The sequence below is a fragment of the Narcine bancroftii genome, chromosome 2 (assembly GCF_036971445.1).
Source record: "Narcine bancroftii isolate sNarBan1 chromosome 2, sNarBan1.hap1, whole genome shotgun sequence".
Classification (NCBI taxonomy): Eukaryota; Metazoa; Chordata; class Chondrichthyes; order Torpediniformes; family Narcinidae; genus Narcine; species Narcine bancroftii.
In genome coordinates this window covers 155,122,816-155,147,003 of record NC_091470.1, presented here as the reverse complement: position 1 = coordinate 155,147,003, position 24,188 = coordinate 155,122,816, and the positions used below count along the sequence as shown (strand labels likewise).

Genomic DNA, 24,188 nt, shown 5'->3' with positions numbered 1-24,188 from the left:
AACGTCTAAGGTTTGATCATTAAAACATAACCTTAATACTTTTATATCGAATGTCCTGACTAATAAAGGCCAATATCACACGTGCCTTCATAATCAAGTTCAATTTTATTATCCTACAACTGGACGAGACAGTCCTTGGTGCAAAAAATATGCAAACACATAGACATCGGTCATGTAAAAATACACAATGGTCGATGCAAAAAAAGACAGCACAGATACTTACAAATGATTTACAGTATATGCAGTACAAATATAAAATATTGTTAAATAAGTCTCTGAGGGATTTATATGAACTGTTCATCAGTCATTCAGCAGTTTCACTGCCCGTGGGAAGTTGCTGCTCTCAGCCTGGTTCTGGTCTCATTCATCAGGGTTCTATGAACTCCTGCTCCCAATGTCCCACTGTTCATCAGCACCTAAAAAGGTGTACGTCCTAGCCTCATTAGCATTCCCAAAATACAATACCCCATATTTGGGTTAAATGCCATCTGTCATTTTTTAGCCAAGATAATACCAATCTTCTTTGGTAGAAAATTTATATGTAGCTTGGTGTGATTAATTTTCTTTGACATTGATCTTTAATAAATCTTCAAGACAAAGCTAAATTCAAGATCTGATTACTCAACATTTTAATTTCTTGCAGTTACTCCATTCTGCTTGCCAGAATTCTCTTCCCAAATTTCATTTTTTGTTCTTTCATGTAGTGTTGAACTACATTCTACACAAGCACCAAGCGCTCACTTTTTCCAACAAGAGTTTAACCACCATCCTGGAATCTCACAACTTTTATAGCACCAGTGGGTTTTCAGCCCAGAGATTGATGGATCTTTGTACAGTCTGTTTCTCGACCATGTTGAGTGAAAACCAAAGTCTGCAGACGCTGTGAACACACTGAATGCTGGAGGAACTCAGCTGGTCTTTCTGCATTCATAGGAGACAAATGTATTGCTTGAAATTTCGGGCCTGAGTCAATCTTCAAGGAATAAGCAGAATGATGAAAACCAGATCATATCAGAATGTAGACAGCGTTGGCTGGGGGAGGAATCCAGACCTACCAAAGGTGTGAAACTGGATATGAAAAGGCAGAGATGAGAACTGATGTCAGTGCAGAAGGAGACAGAGAAAAAGGGAGAGACAGAGCTGGGAGAAACCAACGGGGGGGGGGGGGGGGGGGGGAAAGAAGTGGGGAAACCTAACAAAAGCCAGAGAAGTTGATATTAATGCCATCCAGTTCCTCCAATGTCTGGGTGGTCTCGGTCTGGCACTGCATGTGTCCATGGACAGACACGTCAGCGAGGGAATGGGGTGGGGAATCGAAATGGGCGGCCACTGGGAGATCACGCCGAGGTGCTCCACAAAGCCATCGCCCCATCTGTGCCCAGTCTCTCTATGTCGAGGGGGCACCAAAGGTAAATGACCCCCCCCCCAGATTCACAAGCGAAGTGTTGCTTCACCTGGGAGGGCCCGAATGGTGGTGAGAGAGAAGCCACCGGAGTTTACCTTCCAATATCCCGATCTATCTCGATGAAAGGTCGGCTACCGTAACCGGTTCCCTTCCGGACATGGCGACGCGCTTCTCTCCCCGTTGCTCATCGCGCCGGTTGATGACGTTTTTCGTCACAGGCCAATGACGTTTTTTAGCCGGGCCTTGGCGTGATGCGAAGAGGCTTCGGCTGGGAGAGGATCACGGCGGTTGTGGACCAGGCAAGACCGCGGCTACCGGCCTGACGCGTGAACCGCGCTCGCCGCCGTGGCCACGACGTAGGTCCAGTCCCGCGACCACAGGCTGGGTGTGAGTCCGTGTCCTCGGGGCAAGGTCACTGGCCCAGCCTCCCGATCCTCTCATCAGATCGGTGCGAGGCCCAGTGACCCCCCCCCCCCCCTCCGCACCTCCACCCAACACCCATCCTCCCAGTCCCTGCTATTGCACCCGCCGGCCCCCCTCCGCCGTCTTCCCGGTCCCCGCCATCCTCACCCCCGCCCTTCTCTTTCCCCCCCCCCCCCCGCCCCGTCCTCCCGGTCCCTGCCGTTGCACCACTACCCCTCCCCCGTCCTCCCGGTCCCTGCTGTTTCACCACACCCCCCCCCCCTCCTCCCGGTCCCTGCCATACTCACCTCCCACCCTCCCGGTCCCTGCCATCCTTACTCCCGCCCTTCTCCCCACCCCACACCCAGTCCCTGCCATTGCACCCGCCGCCGCCGCCCCCCCCCCCCGTCGCCCTCCCCCCCCCCCGTCGCCCTCCCCCCCCCCGTCCTCCCGGTCCCTGCCGTTGAACCCGTCGTGTCCCCCCCCCCCCCCCCCGTCCTTCCGGTCCCTGCCGTCTGTCGCATCATCCTACCCTGCCGTCTGTCGCATCATCCTACCCATTGTGACATATCTCATCATGTCCTGGTCAACAGGTAGCATGAGAACATACGAAATTGGACAGGAGTCGGCCATTCAATGTGATCATGAATGATCTAATGATGGGCTCAATTCCACTTGCTCGCCTCTTCCCCACGTTCCTTATTTCCCCTACTGTGTGTATTTTAAAAAAAACCTATCTAACCTTGTCCGAGATTGTTTCCAATGGTAGCAAATTTCACAGATACATCACCCTCTGAGAAAAGCAGTTCCTTCTCATCTCTGCCCTAATTCTGTTATCCTGAATCTTGAGGGTATGTCCCCTACTTCTGGTCTTCCCCACCAATGGAAACAACTTGCTTATCTCTTTCTTATCAATGCCCAACTTCCCTCATTTCCCACACTCAACACCCTTTCTCTCTTATTCCCCAACCTGACCCAGTCTCTGGGCATTGCCCTTGGCCAACATGTCAATCACATCTCTACTCCAATTTTGAGTCACCTATCACCAGGATCTTTATTTATGTTTGTGAAAATAATCCATTGTGCAAAACTGGAATAATGAATGGGAATAGAATATTTTCTCTACCTTGTTCTATGATTCACAAATCTCTTTGCTTTCAGTGCCATGTCTCTGATGTTCTCCCGCTCACACCCAGTTGTAGTTGGTAAAAAAGATAAGCGTCTGATGGCCGAGGTTAATGCTTCACCGCTCAAACACTTTGTAACTGCTAAAAAGAAGATCAATGGAATATTTGAGCAGCTTGCTGCGTACATCAAGGAGAGTGCTGTGTTTCTTAAAGGTGAGTGTGGCCTTAACTAGGGTAGAAATTGCTGGGTATTTGTGTATGGAAGCTTGCAAGTATTGTAGTGGGTCACTACAATTGTGCTACTTTTTTCTTGCATTATGGTATCTTCCATCTTTTGTACTTGTCTTTTTCTGTTCAGTACTTTAATGTGTGCCATTATAGTTTTATAAAATACCCGTTTGGCTGCTGCAAGTAAAAAAAAATTAGATGTATATACATTTTATAATGTATATGACAATAAACTCAAGATCAATATGTTCCAGCTGCTATCTTCCCTTAAGACTCATAGCAAGCTCACATTAACACCTATATTTCATTAATGAACAGACTTAGATTTATTACATTTGGTCTCCTTGTCCATTTCATTGATGCAGATTTTAAATGGTTAGGTCCCAGCATTGTTTTCCATGAGTCACAGTCTCCCAACCTAACAAATACCCCCTTATTCCAACTGTGTTTTATGTTGGTTAACTAACCCTGATGAATGCTGGTGTTTTACACTCACACACAATCTCATTTTGTGTGACATTTTGTTGAAGACACCATAATTTATTCCAAATACACTATCAATTTTGTTATTTTGTTTTCATAAATCCATGTTGTCATTTTTATTTTGTAAGTATTGTTCTATTACTTGACAGCATTCTAGAATTTTCCTCCTTGATGTCAGATTAACTGATCTATCTTTGTGTTTTCGCTCTCTCCCTTATCTGAAATAGTAATAATCATATCTCGATGAAGGCCTCAACCCTGAAATGTCTGTTATGTAATTTTATCTTTGCCATATAAGGGTTTGACCTGCTGAGTTACTCCAGCATTGTGTTTTCACCTAACTATGTACGATGTCTGCAGACTTTCATGTTTTACTACTGATTAATGTTGCCATGTGAATATCATCAACTAGATTTTGAATCATTTTTTGTTATGCAGAATCATATCAAGATGGAGAACTGGATCCAATCACCACGGAAGAGCAGGTGCTGGAGGTGACTGGATACCTCTCGAAGGTTGGAGGAATCAGCGAAGTGCTTGCACGGCGACATATGAAAGTGGCATTTTTTGGCAGGTATGTGGATATTCCAACCCTGCTCTAGCCTCTCATTCCAGGTCTGTTCTGTTTCTGGTCTCTTCTGTTGTTGTTAATGATGTTCCTGCAAATAATAATTGCCACCAGGTGCAGTTCTGCACCTTTCTGGTTTGAGTTGAGTTAGTATTTCTGGAATGCTTGAGATGCATGTCGTCATTTACTAATTGCTGCTGGTTCAGTGCTTGCTGTCTCAGGTTGTGCATTTGGTTGATTACTGTTTATTTTCCGCAGGACAAGCAATGGAAAAAGCTCTGTGATCAATGCCATGCTGTGGGACAAAGTCCTACCGTCAGGAATTGGCCACACCACCAACTGCTTCCTGCGTGTGGAGGGATCAGATGGGAATGAAGCCTATCTGCTCACAGATGGTTCTGAAGAGAAAAGGAATATCAAGGTTAGATGCTTGTTCAAAACCAAGTAGGCTATGTAAAGTGTCTTAAGATTTTCATCCAGTTGTCTGGGAAGACTGGCGGGGGTGGGGTGTGGTGGACCAGCACTTGATAGGACAGAATTAGTTTGGAATGTGATGGATTTAGGAAACAAATATGACACTGGATAGTTGTTGGATAGGGTTAGTATCATGTGATAGGGGACCATTTGTGTGATGGTGGATAGGGAGTGTTGAGTGACAGTTAAAGGTTTGTGTCACACTGATTTTTGAACAGTTCTTTCCTTGCCTTGTGGCTTTAGTTATATCCTCTCTTTTGGGTACACCACCATTGAAGAATTTGCTAATTATTAACTTTAATTTTGTTCTTGAATGTGGTTCAGTGAAATTGGAGAGATCCTTGAACCAGTCTTGGACATTTCTTTGCCCAGTTGAAATGGAGCTGAGCTAGTTATCAGCATCTCCTGCAGCAGCAGTGTTCCACCAAACTCAAGTCTTGTCTTCCTGTCAGGGTCAGGACGTATCCTGATTTCAAGGTTGAAGTCGAGAGAAACAATATGGAATGTATAGAACTGAGGAATCAGAATTATTTGGTTTAAAGATTTCTCGTGTCTCTGTAGACTGTGAATCACTTGGCTCATGCGTTGCACCAGGATGAACAGCTCACTGCTGGCAGTCTTGTTTCAGTCATGTGGCCCAAGATGAAATGCGCCTTGCTGCGTGATGACCTGGTGCTGATGGACAGGTATGAAATTGTACTGAAGGGCCGAACCCTCACATCAGACTCTGTAAATGTTGTGGTTCTGTGCAATTATTGAGTTACTCCCCTACTCACTGGAATTTAGAAAAATGAGAGGGGATCTTATAGAAATGTATGAAATTATGAAAGGTAGATAAGTTAGAAGTTGTTCAGTTTTTCCCATTGGAGGGGGAGACTAGATCTAGAGGACATAACCTCAAGATCCAGGCTAGTAGATTTAGGACAGAGATGAGGAACTGCTTTTCCCAGAGGGTTTGATAGATTTGTACATAGCAAGAGAATTAAGGGATGTGGAGAAAATACAGGTATATGGAGATGAATCTATCATCAGATCAACCATGATTTTGCAGAGTAGGCTTGATGGGCCGGATGGCCCATTCCTGCTTTTATTTCTTATGTTCTTGTGTTTTCTTCTGTTTCTCCCAGTCCCGGAATTGATGTAACCACGGAGCTAGATAGCTGGATTGATAAATTCTGCTTGGATGCTGATGTATTTGTGTTGGTTGCAAACTCTGAGTCAACATTAATGCAGACAGTAAGTAAGCAAGCAATATCCCATTGTTTTTAGGCAGAAATCTCTGGGGGCCCATATGAGATAGATTTTGACCCTTTCATTTCTGTTACAGGAAAAGCAGTTTTTTCACAAAGTGAATGAGCGATTGTCGCAACCCAATATTTTTATCCTCAATAATCGCTGGGATGCATCTGCATCGGAGCCTGAATATATGGAGGAGGTAAGTGGAGGAGTAAAGCAGGGCAGTGTGCATGAATAGACATTTCATATGCTATATCAGTGTGGGATTGGCGGAGGATTAAGAGTTGAGTTGAATAGTGAAAGATTCCTGGGATGCTTTCTCATGAATGTAGAGAAATAAAATCACTATATCTTGTAATTGATCTATTTTTCCCATTTTGATTTGTTAAAATAACCACCCAGATTGACTTGCTCCTCAGTTTGCTCATTGCACTGTGAATTTCTTGTTAAAGATTTTTTAAAATTCCACTAAGACCATTTTTATTGAGCCTGCCTCTGCCACCCATTCAGCAGTGTATCAAAGAATGATTTAGTTGTTGTAGTTTCTTCTGATTTTTCCTGCTGCTTTTGCTGGTTACAGAAAATCCTTTGTCGCTGGAAATAGCTTCTCTTTCTTTCTTTCTTTTTCAATCTTTTTATTATTATTATAATTTATAAACACATACAGTTCAAAGAGATATAAAAAATACATAGTAAGTAATGAATTAATACAGAGATATTAAACAATAATATTACAGAATAAAAATGTATCATAAAAAAAAATTTTTTGATCAGTTTAGGGTGTGAACTATCTCTAAAAAAAAGATATAATTAATAACAATATATGAAAAAAGAGAAAAAAAAAACCCCAAAAAAGAAGAAAAAACAAATCTGAATTAAAAAAAACTTTCAAAAAAACTTAAAACAAAAACCTACAGATATAGCTAAACCACGCCGATCACTCCGATCTCATCTTACAGCCCAATTATCATACATAATCATAGAAAGAAAACAGAGCCAGATCAACTCACCACAAATGAAAATATTGAATAAATGGTCGCCAGGTTAACTCAAACTTAGAAGGGGATTCATAGACAGAGTTTCTAATTTTCTCTAAATTTAAACATAGTATAGTTTGGGTAAACCATTGGAAAACAGTGAGAGGATTAACCTCTTTCCAATTCAATAGTATAGATCTTCTAGCCATTAGTGTAAGAAAAGCAATCATACGATCTGCAGGAAGAGATAAATAAGTCAAATCTATCATAGGTAATCCAAAAATTGCAGTAATGGGATGTGGTTGTAAATCAATATTCAAAACAGTAGATATAATGGAAAAAATTTCCTTCCAATAATTCTGTAAAGAGGGACAGGACCAAAACATATGTGTAAGGGAAGCTATTTCCAATTGACATTTATCACATATAGGATCGATATGAGAATAAAAGTGATGGAGTTTATCTTTAGACATATGAGCTCTATGAACAACTTTAAACTGTATTAGTGAATGTTTTGCACATAGAGAAGAAGAGTTTACCAGTCGCAGAATTTTATTCCAATTTTCATTAGAAATATGAAGGTTGAGTTCTCTTTCCCAATCATTTTTAAACTTTTCAAAAGTCCCAGAATTTATTTTTGTAATTATATTATATAATTTAGATATCACACCTTTTGGAGGGAATTTTGAATATAGTATATCCTCTAAAACAGTCGTAGTCTCCCGATTGGGAAAAGAGGGTAAAGTCGAAACTAAGAAACTCCTAATCTGCAAATATCGAAAGAAATGAGATCGAGGTAAATCATATTTCATGGATAATTGTTCAAATGACATGAAAGAGTTATCCAAGAATAAATCCGAAAAGCATGTTATACCTTTAACTTTCCAGAGTAAATAAGCTTGATCAATTAGGGAGGGATGAAAAAGGAAATTTAGTACAATAGGAGTTTCCAAGATAAAATGACTTAGGCCAAAAAATCTCCGGAATTGAAACCATATACGTAGTGTATGTTTAGCCATTGGATTATCAATTTGTTTATATAATTTAGTAAGAGTAAAAGGGAGAGCAGCTCCCAAAATAGAGCTAATTGAACAATTTTGTATCGGTTTAATTTCTAAATTTACCCAATGGGGATTTAGAGATAATTCTGAATAATTCAACCAATACCTTAAGTAACTAATATTAACTGCCCAGTAATAAATTCTAAAGTTGGGTAATGCCAACCCTCCCTCCAGTTTAGATTTCTGTAAATATTTTTTCCCCAATCTAGGATTCTTGTTTTGCCAGATATACGAGGACAATTTAGAATCGACCTTATCAAAAAAAGATTTAGGAACAAAAATAGGTATAGCTTGGAATATATATAAAAATTTAGGTAAGATCATCATCTTAATAGCATTAATTCGGCCTATCATGGATAGGGATAATGGTGACCAATTGGTAAGTAAACTGCCGATCAGGTCCAATAGAGGGAAAAAATAAGTCCTAAACAAAGGAAATAGCTTCTCAGTGATGCTAACATTCTCAATTTTTGAACACTGCTGTCAAGTTTCCTCTTTGAGCTTGTCTGTTCCATAAGAACAACCCAACCTTCTTTGAAGAGGTATGGCAACAAATGGACTTTAAAAAAGCTGAAAGCTCCTTTCCAGAAGAGTCAGTACACACACCTAGGTAGAATGTCCCAATGTCTGCCAGTGGTGTGGAAATAGAGAAAGAATTTCATATCTGAAAGCTATATTAATTACTCTCTGAAGCTGATCTCTGTGTTTGCAATCAAACCCCAGTGGGGAATTTTGTGTATTTCCATCAATGACTGCACGTTCTGTAATACAGTAAAGTGCAATTTATGTGGAATTTACTTTCACATTGGCAGGTGCGATGGCAGCATATGGACCGCTGCACCAGTTTTCTGGTTGACGAGCTCGGAGTGGTCGACCGGGCTCAGGCCACTGATCGAATTTTTTTTGTATCAGCCAAGGAAGTTCTGAATGCTCGGATCCAGAAAGCTCAAGGAATGCCTGAAGGAGGTACGTGGGAGATATGGAATGATGTTCATTTAGTCTATTTCTGGGCAATGGTATTAACAGTGGAAATCACTTTATGGAGTGGAGCAGTTGACCCTTGGTGTCTATAAAGACTGAAATAGCTATCAAATTGATTTCATTTCCCTTGTACAATACTTGAACTTATAAAGGATCCAATACTCCTTGTGTATGAAATGTAAGATGGATTAAGGCTGAACTGTGTAACCTTTTAACATAATTTTAAAATCTCTTATGGAGCATAATAAACATTGTCTGCCTGTCTATTCAGTTCACACGTGCACTGGTGGAGCAAACCAGTTACTCTTCATTAAACAAGGCAGCACAATCTCCAGGATGGTCATTACGAGCCAGATAATGTTGAGACTAATGTTAACTTGGACTAAACCTAAAATCATTATCGTGCTTCCAAAATTTAAAATGCAAGTGATTGAATTGATATTAAATAAATTACAAGCAGTTTTCTTGTGCTTTCCCTCACCCCATCTCTGAAGCTTAATCAAAATTATGCAATTCATGCTGTATATATTATGAACAGGTGGTGCACTGGCTGAGGGATTCCAGGCAAGAATGTTTGAGTTCCAAAACTTTGAGCGACGATTTGAGGTGAGGCTCTGTTGCAAAATAGTTGCTGTCTTACAACTTCATACAAGACCATCTATTTCCCTAGATCACTGCAAAACAGAAATTTATTTTAAATTGTTATAAAAGCTCTAATGTTGACTGTTCTGATGAAGATCCTTCAGATCAAATTTCAGTTTCTTGCAAATTATTCTTGCTGTGGAGTTTAAGACCACTTCACTAATTGTTTTATGAACTTTTCCCGTAGGAATGCATTTCGCAATCAGCAGTGAAGACTAAATTTGAGCAACACACTGTTCGGGCAAAGCAGATCTCGGAGGCTCTGCGGCGGATCATGGATTCGGTGCACGTTTCTGCCACTGAGCAGAGGTGCGTACTGAGTGTGGGTTAGTGATTTGTCAGGCAGCTTTGTGTGTGGTAATGCTTCAACATTTCATTCCCTCCCCTTCCTTGCTCTGATCAGAGCAGTAACTTTAATTTTGGCAACTGAGGAACACCAGATTTAAGGAACTGAAAATAACTTTCTTTCAGGATGCATTGCCTGGATATGAGAAAGGAACGTATGAATCGATTGGAATTTATTGAAAATCAGCTGGATTTGTTAACTCAGGATTGTAAAAACAAGATCAAACAAATTACTGAGGAGGTGGAGCGACAGGTGAGAGTGTGAGCTTTTGGTTGGCTGGGTGCATGATTTGGTTAGCTGCCAAATATAGTCTGCTCCTTTCTGATGCCATGTCCCTTGTTTCAGGTCTCTAATGCAATGGCAGAAGAAATACGACACCTTTCCATGTTGGTGGATGATTTTCACTTGGATTTTCACCCCTCCCAGGTGGTGCTCAAAGTCTACAAAAGTGTGAGTCTCGATTTAACAGATGAGGAACCTGTCCTTGTTGAGATCTTGAGAGTTTTCTGAGTTTTGTGAGAAAGGAGAAGGGGAAAATGGTGGAACCTCTTATTTGGGAAATGGTGACAGAGCACATGGAAAATAATAATAGCATTGGGCACAGTCAACATTGATTCATGAACTGAAAATAATGTTTGACACATCTGTTAGAAATTTTTGACCTTGTAACTAGAAAAATTGATGAGGATAACTTAATTGATTTGTTATTTGAATTTTCATAAGGCCTTCATAATGTAGTGATTCTCAATCTTTTTCTTTCAACTCACATACCACCTTAAGTATTCTCTATGCCACAGATGCTCTGTGATTAGTAAGGGATTACTTAAGGAGGTATGAGAGGTGGGGGGGGGGGGGTGGGGAGGTTGAGAACCACTGCTCGAGACCCAATTGTGACAAATATTTTGCTTGAGAAAAATTGTCATTGGCCCATTTCCTTTGGTACAACAGCGGTTTTCAAACATTTTCTTTGCACTCACATACCACCTTAAGCAATCCCTTGCTAATCACAGAGAACCTATGACAAAGAGATTACTTAAAAGTGGTATGTGAGTGGAAGAAAAAGATTGAGAACCACTGATATAGATAACTGGCAGAAAAAAAGATAGAATAAATATCATTCTGGATTAAGAGGCTGTGACGTCAGTGGTTTAGATGAGGGGAACAAGTGCAAAAATTCAAATCTGCTAATGAGGGATGTGAAAAATATGTAGAGAGGCTATTGGGTAGATCGACATGCCAAGTGAATGGGAAAGGACATGGGAGATGGAATGTAATGTGAAAACAGGGAGGTAATTCACTTTGGTTAAAAAAAAATAAAGAATGGAGCAGTATTTTATTAAATGGTATGAAATTTCAGCGGTACTGGTGTTCAGAATGATGCGGGTTTCTTTTTTTGCATGAATCCCTGAAAGTTAATATACAGGGAAAGCAAGACTTTCATTGCAAGAGAATAAGTGTGTAAGAGTAAAGATGTTCAGTTTTGCTCTAATTCTACAGGGCCCCTGGGGGGGTGTTGCAGCTGGAATATCATATAAAGGAATAGAATTGCACAGCAGAAAAATGAGGCCTTTGGCCCATCACATCTATGCCAACCCTTTTTTTCTTTTAAACTGATCCCTTTTATCTCCATTAAGTTAGAGATGCAGCATGGTAACAGGCCCTTCTGGCCCACAAGCCCACACTGCCATAATACACCCTTATGACCAATGAACCAACTAACCCCATATGCCTTTGGAACATGGGAGGAAAGTGGGGCTCCCAGAGGTACCAAACGGCTATGGGGAGCACTGTAATGTGGTGCTGTATTAGTATTGTGCATCCTATAATCTTGAAGTTTAAATCTCTTAAATATAATAATGTAGATCTGATTCCACCATAACTTCTTGCAAAAAATTCCAGAATACTACCTTATTTCTACAAGGACTGGGTCGTGACCTTTATTACTAATGCTATAATAAAAAAGATACATCTGCCACAATTCTTTGGTGAGGATTAAGTAAAGGAGATACATGCCTAATGTAGGTTTTCTCAAAACCTGTCATAGATTGGGGATATTAGCAGATGGAGGTTTTGCCAGATCTGAAATGTCAAGGAAGAATGATTTGGAGACTGAACAGAATTGTTTTAATCATGTTGAGGGTCTAGGGCAATGAATTTGTGTAGGGCAAGACATTTAAAGCTTGGGAGAAACGAGAGGAAATGTTGGAGATTTATCAACCCACACCTCAGACTATATGGGAAAAGAGATAAAAATCTTTGCAACAAATAGGCAGAAACTTGCATTTGGTCTCTCTTCACATTTGGTGAGACAGATCTGAGCTTCTGGTTCCCAAAGACCAAATAGGTGGTACTCCAGTCCATGTCATTTCTCCTGACCTGTTCCATAACCTAAATGTGACTAATTTTTCCTATTCTGCAGGAGCTTCATAAACACCTTGAAGAAGGTCTTGGACGCAACATGTCTGAGCGTTGCTCTGTCACCATTACAGCCAGTCTACAGAAAACCCAACAAGAAATGATTGGTAATTGCTCGATAGTCAATTCTTTTGTACTGTAATAATGTAGACAAGCCATTCTCAACCTTTTTTTGGGCTATGGCCTCCTTAGGACTCTGCTCAAAGTTTATGGGCCTCCTTCCCTGTGAAGCTGTCGTTTAGATGGTTTATTTCGTACTTCTCTCCTACTGACTACATAAAAGCTATTTGATACGTGAGGCAAATCGGCATTCTCTAGATCTCAACGCAAAACACGCAGGCACACAACCAGATATGACATGCATACAGACAAATAATACATATGTAGTATTTATATATACAGATAAACAAATATTGTTTTGTAAATATGGGAGTCGCGGATGGTTAGTGTGTCCACATCCTCAGCCTAGTGGTGCTAGCTCTGATACTCCCGTATCTCTTTCCGAACAGGAGCAGCTGAAAGATGCTGTGTGTGGGGTGGAAGGAGTCCTCAATGATTTTGCTCACCCTCTACTGGGCAGCTAGTCTAATGGCAAATTTATTGTTGAGGTGAAAGGAAGGGTCATGATTGTTCAGATTTAGCAAACTGAAGGGCTTGTGGCGATGGAGTGTCTACAAGCTTTATTTAAATCTGTATCTTGATGTAAGTGTATAATTGTTGGGGAAGAGCAGATAACTTGGTCCCCAGTCTTGAATTTGGATCTGTTGTGGAGATTATGATGGAGATTTATTACTAGATTAGTCAACACTTTCATTTTGTATCCTGCATACCATCAGGATCGCTTTGATCTTGTCTACAATTCCAATGTTCTTATTAAGTTCATTGGTTAGTGCAGATGGGACTGATAGGGAAACACAACTACTACAGAGTGAGTAATGGGTTAGTGATGATATCTCTTCAAATTTACTCAGACAGCCTCCAGCCTCTGTTGCCACCTACGGAGAGAGGTCATGTGGATCTTCCGGTTCCTCGTCAGCGCTTCAATCTCAGTTATGACTTGAACTGCGATCGGCTCTGTGCAGACTTCCAAGAGGACATTGAATTTCACTTTTCACTTGGATGGACAATGCTTGTCAATCGTTTCCTTGGACCAAAGAATGGCCGCAGGGCATTAACAGGACACAATGACCAGGTACGAAACGAAGAAGGAAATGTGATCAATCTATGCACTGAAAGCTCCCACACCCAGCAATGTGCTTAAATGTAATATTCAATGCTGATTGGAGGGTAACAAGGCCTAAGGATTAGTGAGAATTACAAATAGTCCCATTGAATCCTAGAGGACTTTGGTTAAACATCTCCGAGATGCCTTTGACAGTTGTAATGTTGGAAAGAGTCCAGAGAACTCCCACTATTAGGGTAGGTCAAATAAATTGTTTTAATATCTTGGTTGAAGGACAAATAGTGGGAAGAATCCCTGCGTTGTATCTTTTATGTCTACTGGAAGGAGTACTGGTTTGAAAGAGTTTGGTCACTTGTAGTGCCCAGTAACCACAAAGACTAGGCTGAGGGAATGATAGGCTTTAATGTACAGAAGAACCTTGCTGCCCCAGATCCAGGTATAGAAATGGCAGGAAGGGAGAGGTGGCTCGACCTTTATGGCCCAGGACCACGGGGGAGGAGTCATAGGGAATGAGTCATCAGTGAGCGGGCCAGCTCCATATATACAGTAGTCAATCATAACTATATACAATGGAGGAAACGTATCACCACTTCACTGTTTCCAAAATGTTCTCCCACTGACTCTCCAATCACCTGGCCACATCCATTTGCCAGTATGGCCCCTTCCTAGATGTAACCCTCATGGACACACTTGACAAATTCTTCCCCATCTAAACTTCTGGCATGAAGGATTTTCCAGCCATTATTCGGCAAATTGAAGTTCTCACTACAGCTATATCTGTTCCTCCATTGGGAGGTCTACAGTTTAGCTCTATCAATAATTGCATATTTCTGAGCTCTCCCCACACTTTCTCAGTAGATGAGCTCACCATTAGGCCTCTGAATGGAGTTTTGACACTGTCGCTGATTAGCAATGCTCTATCTCTTTTACCTCCTTTTCTTTTCTGTCTAAAACAACGAAACACAAGAACATTGAGCTTCTAATCCTGTCCCTCTTGCAGCCATGTCTCCATAACTGTATAATTCAAAAAACCAATCCAGTTGCATCCACCTTACCCACAGTATTTCTTGCATTTAAGTAAACACATTTCAACCCATCAGTCCCATTTTGGCCATCCACTAGTCTTTTCCTTGCTTGCTGGGCCGAGCATCTGCTATTCTCTCAATTCACTGCTGCTACTCAAGCACGCACTACTGCGCCCCCAACCCCCCCCACACCTCGCCACTTGAGTGTAAAGCCCCTGTCACTGGTTCCACCTTCTCTGGAAGAGAGCTTAATAATTAGCTGCTAGTATCTGAATTATATCACATGTTAGTAACTGGCTGTCTACTGCCTTTCTCCTGAATTTTGATTTCTTGTGTTTCAAGGTGCCAAGGCAACTGCCTATTACCCCAGTCAGCACCAGCTTGCCACCCTTGCCCCAAGGATCGATGACCCAGGAAGAACTTATGGTATCTATGGTAACTGGATTAGCATCCTTAACCTCGCGGACATCGATGGGAATAATCGTAATTGGTGGTGTGGTAAGTGACAGTTTTGCAGTCAGTATCAGATGCGCTGATCTTTGTCATCTTGTTGGCAGTGGTGAAGGTTTGACCAGCCTCTGTGTTACTGTGTTTGTTGTAACTTGTTTATGTCTGATCATCACAAAGTGTCATTACTGGTAATGTGGGAGAATCTGAGAGTAAAAGAAAAATAATCAATCTTCTGATGTCCTAAAATGAAATCAAAATTTGGGATGTCCTTCATGAGAGGTTTGATTTTACCAAAGCAGAGGATGTATTACTGTGGGGCCAGTTAATATACCAATAATGAATTAAGTTGAACTTTATTTGTCACATGGGACTGTTCAAAGGGTTCTTTGGCAAGCATTTGAACATCACGTAGTTGTATAAAGTAGAAGGGAAAGAGCACAATTATGGAATAGAGCTGCAATGGGGAAAAAAGATCAATTGGCAGCATTGGAAGCACTGTAGTATTTGTAAGAAATAGGAGCAAGGGAAGGCCATCTGTCCTGTTGAGTCCACTCCACCAATCAATAAGAGCATAGCTGATCTCACCTTAGACTCTACCCTTCTTACTTGCTCGCAATCCTTAATTTCCCTTTCTTTCAAAAATCTGTTTTAATCAGCCTTTATTGCAAAACCCTCCCCACCATCAAGAACATCTACGGGAATCCTGCCGACGGAGAGCAGCAGCAATCAAGGAGAAACACCACTCAGCGCATGCTCTGTTCTCATTGCGAACATTGGGAAAGAGGTATAGGTGCCGCAAGACTCGCACCACCAGGTTCAGGAACAGCTGCTACCCCTCCACCATCAGAATCCTTAACAATAAACTCAATCAGGGACTCTTTTTTTGCACTTTATTGTTCTTTCCCTCCCCCCCCCCCCCCCCCACATCTCGGTATTGCACAATCAGTTGTTTACATGTGTGCCTTGTGTACAATTTTTTTTTTGCACTACAAATAACTGGTTATTTTGCCATGCCCCCAGGAAAAAGAATCTCAAGGTTGTATATGATGTCATAGATATATTCTGACAATAAATCTGAAAATCTTTATTCCACTGATTCACTGTCCTTTCAAATGCATCCTGTTGCTGTCAATAACCAGAATGGGGAGAACATTGAGTATTTTGTCATAACAATTAATTATCATTAATATTAATAATAATTATCATTTACATTAATTAATTCTGCTCTTCAAGCCCCTAGCCCAGTGGTTCTCAACCCTTTTCTATCCACTCATACCATCTTAAGTAATTCCTATGCCATAGGTACTCTGTGAATAGAAAGGGATTGTTTAAGGTGGTATTTGAGAGGGAAGGGAAGGTTGAGAACCACTGCTTTGACTCAATTGTTTCTGAAATATTTTGCTTGAGAAAAATTGTCATTGGCCCATTTCCTTTGGAGTTATGAAACCGTGCACATAACGAGTCAATTAAGTACAGTTAAAACATTGGTTTTCAAACTTTTTCTTTACAGCCACATGCCACCTTAAGCGATCCCTTACTAATCACAGAGTACCTGTGGCATAAGGAATACTTAAAGTGACTGGAAAGAAAATGGCTGAGAACCACTGCCTAGCCCAACTGAACCTTTCAATAAATTTGAAGGATTTTACAAACTCTATTAACTCTTTGCTGATCTGGTCTCTGCTGCATCTGTTTAGTACCTTAGAATCATAGAACATTACAGCCAGTCTGTGCCAAATGATCTGCACCCAGTCCATAGACCTCCATACCCCTCCCATCCATGTATCTATTCAAATTTTTCTTAAATGTCAAAATTGAGCCCACATTCACCACTTTTGCTGGCAGCTCGCTCCACATTCTCTAGTCTGCATGAAGTTATTCCCCCTAGCAGTCATTAATGTCAGATATAGGTTGGTGCAATATAATTTCTTGCGCCAACTGTATCTCACACTGCAAAAATTACATAAATCTAAATCAGAAATTTTGGAAATATGCTTTAGGTGGGTGTGGAGATTGAAACCTTTATCCATTCAACCTGGCTGTGTACAAAGGTAAGATCCTTCTGGGTGGACCTGGGGGACAATCTGGAAAAAAAAATTACAAATGTGGATTTTCCACAGTATCTGGCATTGTCCCCTCTGGGGGACATTATGGATGTGTGTTTTAAATTGTCCAAGTACTAAATTCAGTTTGTGAAGGTCTCATTGGTGGTAGCCAGGAAATGTATAGCCGTCACGTGGAAGTCTGACTTCCAACTAAATATTACACAGTGGAATACAGAAATGCAGAGAAAAATCACATATAATTTAAGGAGATAATACGACACATTCATTAGGGTGTGGCAACCCTATCTGCAACATTTAGGTATGTAGATATAGTTACACTCCTTCCAAACAGATGAAAGGTAAAAATCCATAATAATAGTGGAACGATTGAGATAAGTGAAGTGGGCCGGGGCGCAGACAATGTGCTCTTGTATCTTTTTCATTTTACTTTGTTACTTTGGGTTTATATTTAGTTTCTTTAAGGCTCTGTGACTCTATAGATTTTTGGTTCTTTCCTTGTGTTATTAGGGAATGAGAGAAAAGTGAGAGGGGTGGGTAGGAGTGAAAATGGGTTCTGAATGTAATCTATCATTGTTCAGAAAGATTATATTGTTGTTTTGGATTTGTATGAGTCTTGGAAAATCAAAAATAAAATATTCAAAAAAAAGTTCCCCCTAATGTTTCTCCTTTCACCCTTCACCCATGACCTCAAGATGTTGTCCTCAGTGGAAAAAGCCCGGTTTTGTTAAGTTGTAGCAGCTCACCAAGATTCCTTTTGACTTCACCTTCCAAATCCACAACTTCTACTATCTGGAAGGACAAGAGCAGCAAAAGCATGAGAACACCATTGGAAAGTTGCCCTCCAAATCCCGACTCAAAATGTATTTGCCGTTCCTTCACTGCTGGTTCAAGATATTAACTCCTCACGACATTTTCAAGAAAAAAAAATAGGGATTCACAATTAAATACAAGTTCAGTGTTTGAAGCCCACCATCCCTTGAATTAATTTTAAAAAAAACATTTTGGGAATGCTGCTGTTCCTGAGATTAACCCTGATGTCCAAGCATTGTGGTGAGAACAGATAAACCAATGTTTGTATGTGTGTGAAACAGTACACAGAAAGATATGAAGAAGTGCAATTCCTCATCTGATTTTTCTTTTACCTCAGGTGTGGAAAGCAGTGGGCTGGCGGCTGATTGCATTGAGTGTCGGAATGTATGGTCTCCTATATGTGTATGAACGCCTAACGTGGACAACCAGAGCAAAGGAACGAGCCTTCAAGCATCAGTTTGTGGACTATGCTGCTGAGAAGCTACAGCTTGTAGTCAGTTACACCGGCTCCAACTGCAGTCATCAGGTGCAACAGTAAGTGTAATAAGATTGGTAGAAGGAGAGAGGAGGTGAGGAGGGATGCAGCAGTGTTAGGATTGATGCAGATGGAGCCTCTCTCTTGCACCCCTCCCTTTTCCCAAATTACGTGTCGCTTCATTTGATCCTCGTGATTTTGAATTCAACTGGATTCAAATGATCTTCCAAGAATCCTGGTTCTCAGCTCAGCATCCTGGTGTCACTTCTTCCCTCAGCACTTCACCACAATGACTTCTTCATATGTGGGCCTCAAAAGTACATTGAAATACTGAAGATATCACAATGAATTCACCTCATGCCTGCACTTACAGTCATTAGTTAATGAGTAGCATGACCCTGAACTTGCTCTGAACCACTCTCCCACCTCTTGATTTTTTTTTTAATTGTCACAACAATGTCTAAATTTGCTGTCTATACTTCCCACCCCATCATGTTTTTACTGTATTCACCTTTCTTTTGCAGAGAGCTGGCAGGGACATTTGCTCAGCTGTGTCAACAGGTGGATGTAACACGGCAAAACCTGGATGAGGAGATTAAAGACCTGAATAAGAAGATTGAACTGCTGGACTCATTCCAAAGTAAAGCCAAGCTGCTCAGGTTGGTGTCAGTCAAAACAACAGCTGGATTTTGGCCACTCTGGAACTATGAATTAATTACCAAAAACACCCTGCTCTGCGCAGAGCTAATTCGAAAGACTTGATGTGTGAGATTTTAGATAAGATGGATGTGATCCTGTGGCTCTTGTAATTTACTGGAGTAGGGGTAAGTAAGTAAGCTTCCTTGACTTGAAGAGAAAATAAGCAGAAAATTGTGAACTCTTTCTATACTTATCAAGATATGCAGTGCTCCAAAGTGTCTCGGAGGTTGCAGAAACCTTCATAGAGGAAGGGGGGTGGGTGAGTGTCTGGGTGAAAATGGATGGGCTACCCTATATTCAGGACTAACTGTGTCATTCTTTGCAGAAATAAGGCTGGCTGGCTGGACAGTGAGCTGAACATGTTTACTCACCAGTACCTGCAGCAGAACAGATGAGACCATCAGGCAAGAGCAAGATGTCTTCTCTTCCTGAGCAGGTGGAGTTCAGCTGTGGCATCACAGGACGATGATGGGGAAGGGTGATGAGGACATCATCGAGATCTTAATTTATTGCTCAGCATAACTTATAAACATTTGGGAATTGATTTACAACTGCTGGGCTAAATTAATAGTTTTACATATAGGGTGAATTGTGTTCCAGATTCTGCTGCTCCGCAGCATTAATAAAAAGTGTGGACCCTGTGCAATCTGGAGATAGGAACACATTTTACTCTCTGCTTATTTCCTTCTCTCTCCTCCAGTTTGCCCAGGTAATCTAATGCTGCACACACCATTCACCAAGGTAGGAATGCTGACATATTGAGTCAGAATAATTTGTGCCACTTCCTGCTTTATTTTTGGAGTGAATCTTCCAGCCCACTCATCTTTACAAAGAATAAAGGAGCCCAAAATTATTTTTTAAATTATTGAGTGCAAGAAACTCACAACTTTGACTGTTGGTGCACTTGATACCTAGCTGAAGCTCAAGAATTAATGTCTCTTTACTCTAGGGTTTCAGAAAAAGATTGAGAAAGATTCTACTTTTGCTCCTGTCTGTGCCATCTGCTGATTATATTTTGGCTGTGGTAGTATTGATATTCTGAATCCTTCAATTCGATCCTAAGCTGTGATTTTTAAAGTTTATCTATTGTTTCAGATGTAGTGATCTGTTTCCTTAAAACAAGCAGGTATAAACACTGTTGGTTTAGACTAGAGGTTGACAGAGCAACTGAAAATAGTCCGAGCATATCATGATGCCCTGTTTGTGTCTCAATCATTTGTATATATTAACCAGCTTGGAACAAGAAAATGAAATATGAATGGACTGGGTAACATGGAGGTAGAAGGGTGGTGCTGTATGTGAAAAGAATGTCTGTGGTTTAATTTTAGATGTGAATATCAAAGGGTTCAAATGAGACCATTGGTACAAATACTGTAAGTCTAATTGAGTGCTGATTATGTTGGAGTTTCAGAAATGAAAGCAAGCAATGATCTTGTCCTCTTCCCCTGCCTATTTTTCTCTGTCCTTGTGCCTCCTCTTCCTCTGATCGTTTGTTTCACCAAAGCCCAGAGTCTCTGTCAGGGCAAGATGAGAACCAGTGAAAGGTGCAATGTTATTTTCCATTTAATAAATTTCATTTATAGAAGGTTTAATGATTTTTTTCTCGCCGTAAATGGAAAAACACTATGCTTTGCATGTATGTGGATTAACAAGTGCTTTTTTTTTTGTTGGTATGGTGGCTGTATCCTTGCTCAGTGTGTTGGGCATAGTGCCCACTTGCCCCTAAGTTACAAGATTTAAAGCCCTCTGGATCGCTACTATATTGTCATATTGATTATTGTTTAGGCAATGGAAATAATTGACCACAAATATTAGGAAATGTATCGTAACTTCTCATCACACCCACAACTCAGTTTCAAGTCGTAAAATGGCTGATTGAGTATGAAATGTTTTAGTTGCATTGTGAATCACAGTTTTAACTGTGTTCCCAAAGTATAGTTCTGGGTCCACCTGTCCATCATTCATGCATTTAAGGTAATCACTTTGTTTAAACACTACCCTGGTTGAAATTTCTATGCAGTATTTTTACATTCAGACTTTCATTTAATATTGGAAATAAACTAATGAGCATCCTGTTTCTGAGACATAAACCAGCTTGGTTTTTTTTAGCTAAAAATCAATTTCCATCCAGTTTTGTTCATCGGAATGAGTGTTTTGGGATGGGTGGGACCCTGCTTCACTTGGGGTTGAATCATTTCACTGAGAGTAGCCACACGAAACAAGCATCAAAGAACCTAAATGTTTTGCTGTAATGAGTCTAAATCTCTTTCCCTGCTGGAAAGTTGATTGGAGATAATCAACCAGAAACAATGACTCTTTCTCTCTACATAAGTGCTCTCTTGTACTGTTAAGTATTTCTAGCATTTTCTACTTTGATTTTGGATACCTAGCACCTGCAGTATTTTATGTTTGTTCTAAATCTCTGCTTTTGACAGTACTTCTGTTGGATTTTGAACAAATAATTTCTGTTGAAGGGCACTTTGGGTTTTTTTTTTGGTGCCTGTCTATACTCTAAATACAATAGTTAAAATGTATGTAAAGCCCTCTCTGAGACTTGTAATTTTGTCTTTGCTATCTGAAAATCAGTACTGGACTTGTTTCAAATAAATTAATCTGGAATTTTTTTTTCTCAGCTGATATACTGGGAGTCTTTTGGTCTATTCATTTGAAACTGTGATGGAGGAATTGCTTTAGGAGACTTTGTTTCTTATCTTTTTTCTTTTCTGGATGCTTTAATCTCTTTAGTTGGCTGATCTGGCTGTGGACTTGGGATTATGACACAATATGTTGTGTTTTATATTGTATATAGATAGGATTTTGGGAGATAAAGTGTGGCAGGTGTTTTTAGTATAGGTCACATGCAAACATTTCAGACAGATCTCATTTAAAATACCGGAGCTCTGCTCAAGCCAGACAAACTGGCTCCAAATGTCTTTGCAAACTTTGAAGAGTGCCCAAGGGACTTCACTAATGCATTGTTGTTTTGGAAAGCAACAGATGAAAGAACTCGTCGGAAGCAGGCTGTCTGCGTACTGCTTGCTGTTCCAAGAGGGTTTTGCAAGCAGAGAGAGTAAAACAGGCTTTTCTCAGAGAGAGAGATATCAGTTCTGCAGTTTTATAGTCAGCAGCAGCAGCTGGGACTGGAACAGGACAAGCTGGAAAGTTGGTGGAAAACCCTATTTGGAAGATGGGTTTATGGTCAAAACCCTCGTGGTTTATACAAGAGGACTGGCTGCCTAATGTTTCACGAAGTAAGAGAAACAAAAAGTAACTCTGTGGTGACCTGAAAGAAAGTTATCATCTGGAAAAACCTGATGGGGCAAGTTTCTTCAGCAAGACACTGAAGTAGCTGATTAAAAGGAATTAGTTGTGGGGGTCCAGTGAACAACAAATCTCTCTGAAAACCGACAAGAACCTTCCTGAGTGGCAATCATTTACTTTTCAAGCACCAAAGCCTGGTGAAATTCATAAATGTTCAATTCTGTGCACAGTTTTGGAATTGCCTGTATCCAGTGAATTTGGAGGAATGAGAAATGAGATTGGACTGTGAATCAAAGAACTTTTCTGAACTTACACATTACATACACGTGCGCTTAGAATTAGAAGGAGGTTAAGTAAATGGTGATAAGTTAAAGTGTGATTCTGTTTTCATGTTTAAAGATAATCAAGAGCAACTTTTGTTTAAGAAACTAATATCTATTGCTGCTGGGTTTTGGGGTCCTCTGGGCTTGTAACAACATCACTTAGCTGCCTTTTTCCCATAACTCTTAATTCTCCTATTATGCAATAAACTGTATCTTAAATATGTTTAATGAAGTAGCCTCCACCGCTTTCTTGGTAAAAATTCCACAGATTCACTAGTCTCTGGGAGATGAGCGGTTCCTTCTCAATGCTATCCTAAACATAATCCCCCGAATTTTGTGACTTGTCTCATAGTTTTAGTCTCACATACCAGTGGGAGCACCTTTCATGCCCTTTATCTTTTCTATCCCTTTCATAGTTTTCTATTTATGCAAGATCTCTCATTCTTTTGAATTTCAACGAGAATAGACCCAGATGCTCACTCCTTCATCTCTGGAATCAACCAGGTGACCCTCCTCTGCACTAGATCCAAAACCAGTATATTTTTTTTATCAAGTAAGGAGACCAGAACTGTACACAGTATTCCAGGTATGACTTCACCAAGACTCTTTTAAGAACCTCTCTGTACTTTTATTCAATCTCTCTAACATTTAAGCCCAACTTTTCATTTGCCTTATTAGCTATTGCATATGCCATGCAACCTCGTGTGATTCATGTACATGTATGCCTAAGTTCCTCTGCACAATGAGCTGCAGTCTTTCATTTCAATAATACACTGTTCTATTTTTCTTACTTCCAAAGTAGATGACCTTGCATTTCCCAAAATTGTACTCCATCTATCAGATCCTTGCCCACTTGCTCAGTCTCTCCACAGTCTTTCAGTATTCTCAGCACATTTTGCTTTTCCATCTACTCAAGTTAGTATCAGCCTTGATCATCAGCAAACTTGGATAAACACTTTCTACCCCTCCCCCCCACCAAATCATTTTTGTACATCATGAACAGTTGCTGCTCTTCTCTGCCAACCAGAGAAGGACCCATTTACCTCAACTCTCTGCCTTTTATTGGTGAATCAATCCTCTTTTCAAGCTAATAAATTACCCCAACTCCATGTACCTCCATAACTTCTAACAGCACATTATCCAAGCATACAACATTCGCCTGTTCCCCTCTTATCCTCAAAGAACTCCAGCAAATCTATCATACAAGCCTTGATCTTCCAAGGTCCATGCTGTGTTTACCCGGTGGAACAATTTCCAGATGACTCGCTATTTCTTCCTTAGTGAATGCTCTTCTATAGACATTAAGCTAATAGACCCATAGTTACCTGCCTTTAGTCTCCATTTTTTTTTAGACAGTGGTGTGACATTTGCTGACTTCCTGTCTGCTGTAATCTAACCAGACTCAAGAGAATTGTAATAAATGATCACAAACATCTTTAATATAACTACAACATTTTTATTTACATACATCATTGACTTTTTTTTCCGATGTGCCATGGCCGAAGGAAAATTCTGAGCCTTTGAAGTGGATGCATCAAGCTGCCTTGCACT

The 24,188-nt window shown here is 40.5% G+C and overlaps 1 protein-coding gene and 1 long non-coding RNA gene across 7 annotated transcripts; one reads left to right on the top strand and one right to left on the bottom strand.

Moving 5' to 3' along the window:
• Positions 1 to 86: 86 nt before the first annotated feature.
• On the bottom strand, positions 87 to 1,951 carry LOC138754433 (uncharacterized). The gene is made up of 2 exons (XR_011351759.1): positions 1,501 to 1,951; positions 87 to 921 (listed from the first exon to the last, which is right to left on the bottom strand). It is a non-coding gene; the product is annotated as an uncharacterized lncRNA (long non-coding RNA).
• Positions 1,390 to 21,690, top strand: mfn2 (mitofusin 2). 6 transcript variants are annotated; one of them, XM_069918701.1, is made up of 18 exons: positions 1,390 to 1,409; positions 2,969 to 3,147; positions 4,084 to 4,219; positions 4,472 to 4,634; positions 5,249 to 5,373; positions 5,815 to 5,923; positions 6,015 to 6,122; positions 8,774 to 8,927; positions 9,481 to 9,548; positions 9,772 to 9,893; positions 10,056 to 10,182; positions 10,276 to 10,380; positions 12,350 to 12,452; positions 13,317 to 13,537; positions 14,896 to 15,051; positions 18,217 to 18,413; positions 18,879 to 19,013; positions 19,379 to 21,690. In XM_069918701.1, the coding sequence occupies exons 1-18, from the start codon at positions 1,390 to 1,392 to the stop codon at positions 19,446 to 19,448; spliced, it is 2,298 nt and encodes a 765-aa protein (XP_069774802.1). In that variant the 3' UTR covers positions 19,449 to 21,690. The 6 variants fall into 6 exon arrangements, with proteins under 6 accessions (XP_069774802.1, XP_069774806.1, XP_069774804.1 ...); XM_069918705.1 differs by lacking the exon at positions 1,390 to 1,409 and adding an exon at positions 1,521 to 1,704; XM_069918703.1 differs by lacking the exon at positions 1,390 to 1,409 and adding an exon at positions 1,521 to 1,792.
• Positions 21,691 to 24,188: the final 2,498 nt, after the last annotated feature.